The sequence below is a fragment of the Berghia stephanieae genome, chromosome 5, assembly GCF_034508935.2.
Source record: "Berghia stephanieae isolate SIO BIC M18660-M18661 chromosome 5, UCSD_Bste_1.3, whole genome shotgun sequence".
Classification (NCBI taxonomy): domain Eukaryota; kingdom Metazoa; phylum Mollusca; class Gastropoda; order Nudibranchia; family Aeolidiidae; genus Berghia; species Berghia stephanieae.
The window spans coordinates 33,652,241-33,664,504 of NC_088364.1; the positions used below are offsets into that span (position 1 = coordinate 33,652,241).

Here is a 12,264-nt window from a genome sequence, read left to right on the forward strand (position 1 = left end):
CCGTCAGTTTTATGTGGTTGATGGCACACAAGATAATTGCTCACCAATGGAGATAAGATGATGAAGCAATGATGAAATTTGATTAGCGCCCGGCACTTACATAAATCGTGATTTACACTGCCACTGGGAATATATTTGCATCTAAATTTTATAATGTCCACTTGGCTTGGATTACATCAGACCGATCTATATCATAATATTCCACTCGCGTACGTTACAAAACACCGTCTATCTCATACCCCTAGATCAACCAGGATTTAATTATATATGAAGTTATGGCCGTCGACGTTTGACCAGCCGGATTCTCGCAACATGAACAGAAACAAAACCTATTTTTTTTAATGTGAGCATTTATATGATGAAGTATCACTAAACGTGCTCAAAGCGCTTTTCTTTAATAATATGAAGGACGAGACACTACGCCTGTTAGGCAATTATTTCATTTTTTTTCCTGACAGAGACAAAGATGTTGACGGCCAGGTATTCATTGTATACCTGAGTACGATGAGTACGAGGAAAGAATATGAGTATAGAGTCTTTTCCAAGGACTCAACTTTGCGCCGCTCAGTGCATGACTCGAACCCAGGACCTTTCAATCCCAAGGTGAGTGCCATACCATAGGACCACATAATAATAATAATAATAATAAATAATAATAATAATAATAATAATAATAATAATAATAATAATAATAATAATAATAATAATAATAATAATAATAATAATAATAATAATAATAATAATACTCTCCTTCTACGTGAGTTACATTGGCTTCCTGTGGAAAAAAGAGTTGCCTATAATATTTGTACTGTTGTCTACAAATCCCTGAGCACCAACAGTCCCTCCTATATTAAAGACCTTCTAAACATAATATGTCCCCAATAAAAACTTGCGGTCAAGCAATGACCAATCAATCCTTGTTAAACCTAAACCATTGCGTAAAATAGGTGAAAAATCTTTTCAATTTTCGCCCCCCCCCCCCCCCCCCCCTCGTTTATTCATTTATAAGGTGGCTAATAAATCACACCGTGAGTTTGACCATTTACAAGAAAATGGTATTATTAGAATAGAGTGAGCTAACGCCTTCGTTTAATCAAATTAAGCAAAATTAAGCATAATATTTAAGAAGGTAAGTTAAAGAATTCACAAATGTTTTATTGTTGATTTGGGGGTTTTCAGATATTCGAAGATTCGCTGCTTTTATGGAGTCCGACCAGACTACAGAGAGCTTGTTACAAGTCAAGTCATTGAGCCAACAATATAATAGGACAGGCCTCGGGGCCTCTTTTTACTATATAAAGGTCTAGAACAACTTAACCCAAGTTAAGAGCCCATTTCGTGCTCAATTTGGTCTTCTAAACCACCGTCAAATGAATTAAGCTCCATCCCATTTTTCGATCTATCTATGGTTAGTGTTGCTTGTGACTTACGATGTACAGTTAGACTCAACGGGAATAATGGGAAAATGTTTACTGGGTCAAATAATGAAAAGGGAGAGAGAGAGAGAGAGAGAGAGAGAGAGAGAGAGAGAGAGAGAGAGAGAGAGAGAGAGGGAGGGAGGGAGGGGGGGGGGGTATTTAAGTATTGTGTTGCTTATGTGATGTGACATATGGCCTCAAAACGGTATTATTTCTGACTAAAAATGTTGCTTAAGACTGAATTTGAAGCTTAGCTTATAAAATATAGTTTCAAATGGATGACTTAAATTAATTACTTCATGTAGGAGATTGAAATTTGTTTCTTAACCTTCATCAAATGTAACGTCCTAATAGGAAACAAAAGTGTGATGTAAATAAAACTGGTTCCAATCTCATTGGAAGTGTAAAACCACTCTTCTTAAGGTCTGGATAAATGTCTTGTGTAATTAATCTTCTGGTTTCAGATTGATGTCATCATATATGCTGGTCATAATATATCCTGGTGGTCAATAAAGATCATCCAATCTCGCTCTTTTATATCCCATGTTCCAAAAAATCTGCCTGTACATCTAAAATAGTAATTTCACCCTTTGATTCAATAAGTAACCTATTCATTATTAGTCCTCCAAAGAACTGATTACATTCACAATTCCAAGGAATTTGGAAACGGAAGGGTATAAGATGTGACTTCACGATTCTCTGTCCTATTCGGATTAATGTGAATTAGAGCCAATATCCTTTATCTTATTCCTTTCGAAATAATAGCATATTTACGCGGTGGGTCACATGAAATGAGGAACTATATAAAAGTATTTGTAGTCAAGCTAATTAAGTTTTTACGAAACCCACCGAAATCCGACAAAGTTATGGGAAGTGGGCAGCAGTGGGGAGTGAACCTGGGACTATGGAAGGAAGATCAGAGGGAAATTTACCTGGGACTATGGGAGATGGATACAATTGGGAGTTGAAGCCGGACTATGGGAGATGGGCACCAGAGGGGAATGAAGTTATGACTATAGGAGGTGAGCATCAATGGGGAATGAGCCAGGGACTACGGGAGGTAGATACAAGTGGAGAGTGAAACCAGGAATATGGGGTCTGGAGAATAGAGGGGAGTGAACCCAGAAGGGTACTTCATTTTTCCGAAACCTACAGAAACCTGCCGAAACCTTCCAAGTAGACATCAGTGAGGGGTGAACCAGGGACAAGGGGAAGTGGACACCAGTAGGGAGTAACCCTGGGACTATGGGAGGAGGATATCAGAGGGAAATGAACCTGGGACTATGGGAGATGGATACCTGTTGGAATTGAAGCCGGTCCATGGGAGGTGGGCACCAGAGGAGAATGAACCTGAGACAATATAGGAGGTGGGCACCAATGGGGAATGAACCTGGGACTACGGGATGTAGATACCAGTGGAAAGTGAAGCCGGGAATATGGGATTTGGACACCAGTAAGGAGTAAACCCAGAGGGTACTTCATTTGGGTACTTCATTTTTCCGAAACCTTCCAAAGTTATGGGTAGACAAGTGGGTAGTGATCTGTGGACTATGGGAGGAGGATATCTGAGGGAAATGTACCTGGGACTATGGAAGGTGGATGGCAGTGGGAATTGAAGCAGGACTATAGGAGGTGGGCACCAATAGAAAATGAACCTGGGACTACGGGAGATACTAGATACCAGTTGAGAGTGAAGTCAGGAATATGAAAATTGGACACTAGTGGGGAGTAAACCCTGAACAAACTTTGGAATGCAAAGAAAATTTCAACAAAAACAAAGATGCACATATTTAAGAGTAATGTGTTATCAATTCTTTGATATGGAACAGAATCTTGGAAATCAACAAAAACCGTTTGTTGCAAATTAGATATTTTCCAAAACAAATGTCTACGAAAAATCATCCACTTTTTTGACCCAACAAAATATCAACTAATGATCCTTTACAAAAAGCTGGCATGACCCCCGTTTCTGAACAGTCAAATTAGGAAGGTGGAGATGGATTGGCCGTGTTTGTCTGATGAAGGAGGGAGCAATCCAGAAAACAGCGCTCAGGTGGACACAGCAGAGTAAACTCAATAGGGGAAGATCACACTGGAAACTTGGAGAAGATCGGTGAAAAGAGAAATGACATCCTTCGGTTGGACCTGGGATGAGGTCGGAAGCTGGTAGAATACAGAAGTCACTGGCGCACCTTACTGTCGACCTTATGTGTTTATAAAACACCAAAGAGCAGTAAGTAATGGAAATTATTAACAAGAAGAATAGATTGGCTCAGTTGCAAGATGGCTCATGTTTATGATTACTGGAAAATAAGGATCAATAGAAACAGATCAGTGTGGATTTTGATTACTTTAGACTACAGAATGTGTTCAAAAATGTCTCACTATTGAAAGATTTAATGTGAGCAATGACAATGACCGCGGTAGTGACTCGATAAGAAATGGAAAAACAAGCTTGCAAACGTAAACTATATAAGGCATTCGTTGCATCAATCTTATTATTATGGTTGTGAAAGCTGAACATTTACCATTGAAATCTTCAAAAGCATACGATCATTCAAAAACAAATGCTCTGTAGGGGCCCCAACAGAAAGGAATGGCATCCCGTTAATTGTTCACTTTGCTCTTTTTAACATTTATTTATCTATCTATATATCTATTTATTTATTTATTTATCTATTTATTCATTCATTTATTTATTTATCTATCTACTTATTATTTATTTATTTATTCATTTATTCTTTTAAATTTATCTATTTACTCATTGTTTTGCCATGTATATGATGTCATCATAAACTGCACGACATAATTACAGTGGAATGAGTAATCCCTTCGCTTTACGGGCTAAGGGAGGCCACTTAATAATGATAAACAATTAATGCTTTAGGATTAGTAGCATCCCCTGGTTTTCTTGGGCCATTTAAGTCTTGTCGTTTTAGTGATTTTTAAAACGGCCGTATAAACAGAAATAAATATAGTCTTTAGAATTTCGGATTAACCGTTTTTATTGTATAGAATCTTTTAAAACTGAGAAAAGAAAGAATTCCTGATAATTCTCTTCCATATTCCTGGCAATGTGGTAAATCAAGAATTATCTCTTGCGAATTGAACAAATTAAATCAGTTCAATGTAAAAACATACTCGCATCAAGAATGACTAGCTGTCGAAACTGAAAGTCTAAAAAAGGAAGAAAAAATACTTAATATTTAGATTATGTTGGTAGATATGGCGTTTTATAGCACTGGCGACGTCATAGACATCATTACAGCGCCAGTGAGGAGGAAGAGGATGAAAAAGTTTAAATTAAAAGCTTGCACTCTGCACTTACAAATACTAAGGAGAATGTAAAACAAGAAGGAAACGGAAGTAGATTTCAAGAGCAGTCTATCTCAGTCTGTTGAGATAGCCTTAAGTTCTTTCCAGACACTAGCACTTACCACCAAGAGGGGGACAATAAGATGGTTCTATACACATACACGTACCTGCATCATAATAAAATATAATAATCATGGACAATGTCGTTGGTGTCATGTTTGTTGAAGGAAGATTGTTTTTAAAATCCTTTTTAGTTGGTTACAAAAATCTTATGATGGTGTCACCAAAATGTAGATGTGGTGGACCAATCCTTATTCGTGGATGTTGTATTGCAAATTGTTATTAATATAGTCAAATTTCAAAACTTAAAAAAAAAAAAATTAAAACAAAAACCAAAAAAAATTCTAAAAGGTTTTGTGATTCAATAAGAAAGAATCAATCAAAAATAACTGGCTCAAACTTTAAAGGACATCTTCATATAAAAAGATCAATTTCATAGACACAATTAAGGAGACGTTTACAAGGGAAAATACCATAATATACAGAGAATCTGGAGTCCCGATAGCTCCGTTGATAGAGCACTCACTTAACATGCAAACGGACTGAGATCGATCCCGGGTGAAGTCCAGATTACCCCCCCCCCCCCCCCCCCAACAGGACAAGGGATGAAAAGCTGGGTCTGTTTGTTTGTTTTTTGTGGGTTTTTTTGTTTTATTTTGTTTTTAAAGGTTTTAAGGCGCTAACAATACATTTAAGTCATTTCAGCGCCAGTAAAAAAAAAAGGAAGAAAACATACGAGATAATGTAAAACAAAGGGGAATAGGTTTTTTTCTTCTCTTAATTTGCAAACCACCTCTGGTGTATTGTCGCAGATGCCCACTGTAATGTTCGAACATGTGTCACGCTGTCAGTGGTTTTGAAATTGCCTAATGCAAAACGCGCTGCTCTCCTTTGTACCATCTCAAGTTTATCTTTAATTATTTTCGTGATAGGGTCCCAGACAATGCTTGCGTTTTCAACGACTGGTCTTATTAGCGTTGTAAAACATTTGGCCTTGATGTAACTGGAACAGCTGCTTATGTTTCTGTTCAGAATAGCAGTTATGGAATTTGCTTTCTTCGTGATTGTGTCTATAATAAGGTCATTCCAAGATAGGTTAGTGTTGATGTTTAGACCAAGGTATTTTGCAGTTTTTACAGAAGTTTCTGTTCAGAATAGCAGTTATGGAATTTGCTTTCTTCGTGATTGTGTCTATAATAAGGTCATTCCAAGATAGGTTAGTGTTGATGTTTAGACCAAGGTATTTTGCAGTTTTTACAGAAGTTTCTGTTCAGAATAGCAGTTATGGAATTTGCTTTCTTCGTGATTGTGTCTATAATAAGGTCATTCCAAGATAGGTTAGTGTTGATGTTTAGACCAAGGTATTTTGCAGTTTTTACAGAAGTTTCTGTTCAGAATAGCAGTTATGGAATTTGCTTTCTTCGTGATTGTGTCTATAATAAGGTCATTCCAAGATAGGTTAGTGTTGATGTTTAGACCCAAGGTATTTTGCAGTTTTTACAGAAGAAAGTTCGGTATCATGCATCGTATACTTGGTGTGAAGTGGCTTCTTTTTGTTTGTCACATGCTGCACTCCACATTTGTCTGGGTTACCACGTGTCTACCCATATTTGAAGATTGTCAAGGTCTTGTAGTAGCTACATAACAAGGAGATGCTTTACAATGAAAAAAATATCATCTCCCCAAACTATAACTATACATTTGAGTTTCCCTCACAGCCAAGGATTCCGGGGCCAGGACAAAAACAAGTAATCTCAAAGTTCTCTCAATCTAAGACAAAGAGCAAGTTGGAAATCAGGTATAGGGGGAAGACACAGCAAGTCCTGTCCACCATGGGAAGTCAGAAGACCCCACCCGGCCAAAATTCTTACAACAGCAGGCAAATACAAAAAGTTAAATAGAACAACAAGAAGTTAATTGTCTTTAAATATTATTGTTTATTCCAAGTCATAAAGGTCCAGAGAAGGTCATTTCATCAAAAGTATAACCTTGTTACGTGAAAACATGTGAGTGAATGAGGAGTGTGAAGTGAGTGCGACCATTAGTTTTAAGTGATACTGATGATGATGATGATGATGATGATGATGATGATGATGATGATGATGATGATGATGATGATGATGATGATGATGATATTGATGACGACGACGGAGATAACTTCTTAAAGTTAAAAAAATTAGTGGGTTTAAAAAAACAACAAAAATACATATTTAACCAAATGCATAATCCTAAATGTCATTTTCATCAACTTAAATAATACCATTTTTATCATCATCATCACCTTATCATACCCATCGCCAATACGAGGTAAATAACATAAAATTTCATTTTAACAATAAATTGTGGTATTTTGATGTACAAGGAAAAAAAGAAATGCACTGATAGATAGACATTTTAATCAAATATTTCATTTCATAAAAACTATCCCTCACTTAAATCGGTCAACTTGTACCATGGTTAAATGCTTATTTATAAAGGCAACCATGTGACAAATAGGAATAATGTGAAAATCGGATTTTAGAATAAATGAGTAAATAAATGTGCAATTACCAACATTTAAAAAAAGACACAAACAAACAAACAAAATGTGATCCTGGTTTAACTCTATGCGGGCAGATTTGATTTAACGCTTTGCTTACTTTAGGGGCTTTTACACCGCCGCTTGCAAAATGTTTAGGTCGTGATAAAAGATGTAGATCTAACAATCAAGCAGCAAAGAAAATGTAAGACAAATGAGACTAGTTAAACAAAGACCAGAAGTAGATCCGGAGTGATATATCCGTGGTTCGTCTGAAACCAACTTTTAAGTCAGAATAAACTTTTACCAAAATAGAAAAGAAAAAACAAACGGTGATCTTGCTTGAACTCTATATATGACTTTTCTGTTTGCTTCCTTTTGAGGATTTCACAGCACTTGCATCATTTTTTAGAGGGGGTTAGGTTTTTTTTTAAAAAGAAATTTTTAAAATATTTTTTACAAGATTTAGATCTTAATATCGAGCAATGAAAAAAAAATGTAAGAAGTCAAATGGGACTAGCTCAACAGAGACAAAAAGTTTATGTTTGTTTGTTTTTAATAAGGGTTTTACATCGCTTGCAACACATTTAGGTCATATCAGCGCCAGTAAAAAGGATGACAATTGGATAGTAAAAACATTCTAGATGGACAATTAACATGACTTGAGGAAAAAGTTAGAAAAAGGGGAATGGTACAAATAGGGAACAGATGTAGATTCCAAGAGCATACCATCAATGTACTTAGTTTGAACTTACCTAAAAGTCTCACCCAGGCACCAGCACAAGATCCCACTAAGAGGAACACGCTCAAATGTTTACAAATCATATGTTAAAAATTAAAACAAACAAGGACAGAAAATTTATGGAAGATGATAAATATGAGGGGGTAGGAAAGATGGCAAGAGTTGTTCTCTTGGATCTAAGACAGGACATAGAGGTACCCTATTCAATGTGGTGGTGACTTGGAAGGCTCCAATTTGGAATTAGGTAATAATAGAGAAAGATTAAAATAATATTGTATAATTGTATGGCAAAAGGGAGAAAAAAAAAAACATTATGTTAGATGTTAAAATACAAAAAGGCATCCTCTCTTAAGTCCTGGAGCTTTTTTAAATTGTGAAACATTTCAACCGGAAACAAATGTGATTATGAAAGATATGTTAAATCAATATTATAATAGATTGAATTTATATGAGTTAAAATAGGCTTAGAGAATATGTCCCTTGTGAGTTTAAGCAACTGCATTGATTTTCACATGTTGAGATCAGTTGATTTACTTATCATCCAATTCCATATCAAATCTACTTTTTTCGAATCACAAGTAGAAATGTTACTAAGGCAGATGAATTCCCCACACGTTTAAGATATTTTCATTTCTTTTTGGTGATAGAGTGAAAGGGTCAGTTTTGGTTAAATATATAAAAACACTCAGCCATGATGGAGGATACGCTCTTTAATATGTAAATAAATTAAGATTTAGTTTCAGTCATAATACCAACGTTGCTCATATAACCAATGAAATCATATACCAAATAAGTAAAATAACAATTAACAATAACGAAAGCAAATTAATGAATTTATCACATATTAAACAAAAACATTCAATGCAATAAGAAGTCAAAATTAATAAAGACAAATTATACTTCCACTTTCTTAGATCAAATATTAATCTCATTCTCTCTTCCATTTCAACATGTAATTGATAAAAATGCAGATTACACAGCATTTTTCAAGTTAAACATCTCTTTTAACTACAGTAGAAGTCAGTAATTGGAACACTGTTTAATCACCCTTTTTGGAAAGTCTTTATCTAAATAACTTCTGATTAAATTCAAATATTTTTTAAACAAGTTCAAAAGAAAAATATAACACTATACAGCAGAGAGATGAATTACAAGGGGAAAAAATATCTCCTAAAACTATAACAATCTACTTGACTGTTTCCCTCCCAATCAAGGACCCGGGTCAGAACCCACACAAAACCCTTGAGGAAAACAAGATATGGAGAATAGAAGACACAGCAAAAATGACCTCTCAGTCCACCATGGAAGGTCAGAAGACCCCTCACCCCACAAGTGTTCTTGTTTTGCACTACAATTGAACAGGAATTGACCACAGTAGATTGTGACAGGGAGGAGGTCACCAGAAATCAAACAGTTCCATCAGTCACATGAGCTGTGTAGCAATAAAAACAAGACTAAAAAGAGACTGTTTTCAACATTTCAACATTGAAGAGGCACTGGCCAGATGAATCATATAATAAGTAAAATATAATATGATATAATATAATAATAACCATTACCAAGATTTTGATCATTAACAGATCATATAGTTTTTATTGCCAAGCTGTTTTATAATAATATATAATTTTCATATGATTTAGAGTAAATTACAAACATTGGGAAGTTAGACATAGACCACTAAATCTGAAGAAGTTGATTTGCAAGTGCTTGTGGCAGCAAAATTTAACAAGAGCTAACAGGTCCCTCTAATGCTAGTCCAGAGTATATTTCAACGACCAAACATTATATTGGCTGGAAGACTGTTTCCGGATGCGAGATCACTTGGCACAATTTTCGTTTTTGTTTTATAAATATATCAACATGTTCATACCGAGTGTAACTTCAGTTTCTATGAAAAATAAATCCACTGGCAAGAATAGCATCAGTCGAAATTTAAAGAATATTTAAACTACAAACCATCTCAGGTCAATCAATTTTAACAATATGTAACACATGTAATGACAGCCTTAATCTGGTGTTATATTCATGTGAACCAGATACTGACTTGTAAATTTTAATTTTACTTTTGAACACTTGAACACTCTTTCACTGATTTAATGGCTGAAGCTTCTAAATCTGCACACATAATAAAGTCAATAATTTAATTTTTGATTTATAAACTTTTTAATATTGTGCCATAATAATATTAGTTTTCATTTCCAATAACAATAATAATAATAATAATAATAATAATAATAATAATAATAATAATAATAATAATAATAATAATAATGATAATGATAATAATAATAATCATCATCATGATCATCATCATTTCTTTTAACTTCAGATATGAGAGATATCCATGACAAAGAAAGAAGCCAGCTATGTGGTCTAGAGACCGAAAGGGCCTGGGTTCAAGTCCCTCTCTGATCAGTGCATAATTGAATCCTTGGAAAAAGCACTTTACTCAAATTTTCTCACCGCATTCATGATTAAAAAAATGAGTACCTGACAATTTACACCGTTGATTCTGTCTAAAAAAAAAAATTTGTAATATTGCCTAACAAGCCATCATGTCTCTTCCTACATGTTAAGTGTTGCTGTTGGCTAGGGATCCCTTGTAAAGCGCTTATATAGCAGGTTTAGTGAATATTATGCTATATAAATGCTGAAGTTTTTTTTAATGTTCAAAAAACAGTCAAAGGGGAATAGAAGACAGCCCACCATGGGAGGTCAGAAGACCTTACCCAAGATACTGACCTTCAAAGAATATAAAGTCAATCTACAGTTATAAAACTAAAATGTTTTATATAGAGAAATAAAGAAATAAAATCTGAAATAATAAATAAACAAATAAATAAATTATATACGTTTTTTAAAAGTAATGAATAATAAATAAAGGACCAGATGAAATAGAAGGAAAATAACGAAGACCTTATGCATCTCCTGGCAATGAGAGATTTAAAGTAAGGTAAGGATAACTGGTTACATAAACAGTGGCAAAAAATGAGGTTATCTTATTTAGTTAGGGCATTTCTAAGTTTTAAAAGAGTGTATATATACATTTTTTGAAAGTATGTTATTCATATTGTCAAACAGATTAGGAAGAGGTGCGGCTAACCGTCTGAGTCTGGTATTAATATGTTGATAAAGAACATTGGCAATACTTTCTTTTAAAACAGTCGGAAACAATATGAGTGTTAAAATAAATATATATATATATATATATATATATATATATATATATAATATATATATATATATATATATATATATATATTATATATATATATATATATATATATATATATTTATTTATTTTAACACTCATATATATATATATATTTTCTGCACCTTTTTTAAAAAAAAATAGATATACGATCTTTTAAAATGAAAACTCCTGAGTTGGTCCAATGCAAATAAAAATGAACTTCCAAAGTACTGTTGGCCTGAAATCACTCCAGCACATACACCAAGGAAGAATGAAATACAATTCAAATGATCTAAACAAACAGGAATAGTTTAACTCACTCATACAAATAACTAAAATAATAATTGGAAATTGGCAATGTAAGCAAGAACCTAGGATAGCTTAACAATGTGGGTCATAGCAATATATGTGGCTTTACTTAAAATCAAGGGTCAATCAATGGATTTCAATCAAGACCTACATTTAAAGTATCATTTAATTTTTTAAATTCCTTTTTTTAATTCACTTTTTTCAAAAGATATGGCACGCTGGTTGTCTTTAGGCCTTGGAAATTTTGGCCTCCTAGGCTGGTGGGTTAGGTATCGAACCGCATTCTATTGGGGTTTTTTTTAATATTTACAAAAAAAAGCAAGTGTTTCAAAATTAAAATGCTAATGAAGATTCTTAGCTTTCATCCTAAACCTACAATTTTAAATAAAGGCCTATGCATCATTTGTATGTAAGAAAATAATTTAATAAAAATAATTAAAACAATGAGACACAACTCCAACATTTATCACTTGTCCCCCCCCCCCCCCTTCTCTCTCTCTCTCTCTCTCTCTCTCTCTCTCTCTCTCTCTCTCTCTCTCTCTCTCTCTCTCTCTCTCTCTCTCTCTCTCTCTCTCTCTCTCTCTCTCTCTCTCCCTCTCTCTCTCCCCCCCCCCACCTCCCCCCACCCCATGCTCAATGAATAACTCAGGCAATGAAAGCCCAATTCATGACATGTCATACATTAAACAAATGTATTAGCTCACTTCGA

At 34.5% G+C, this 12,264-nt stretch overlaps 1 protein-coding gene across 1 annotated transcript in view; it reads right to left on the minus strand.

Annotated features, from left to right (window-relative positions):
• Positions 1-12,110: 12,110 nt before the first annotated feature.
• LOC144972791 (thioredoxin domain-containing protein 11-like) overlaps positions 12,111-12,264 on the minus strand; it is a 23,007-nt gene continuing 22,853 nt past the window's right edge. The window contains exon 15 of the mRNA XM_078914428.1: positions 12,111-12,264. This exon is cut by the window's right edge and continues 372 nt beyond it. Within this exon, the coding sequence (XP_078770554.1) occupies positions 12,231-12,264 (34 nt within the window). The 3' untranslated portion in view covers positions 12,111-12,230.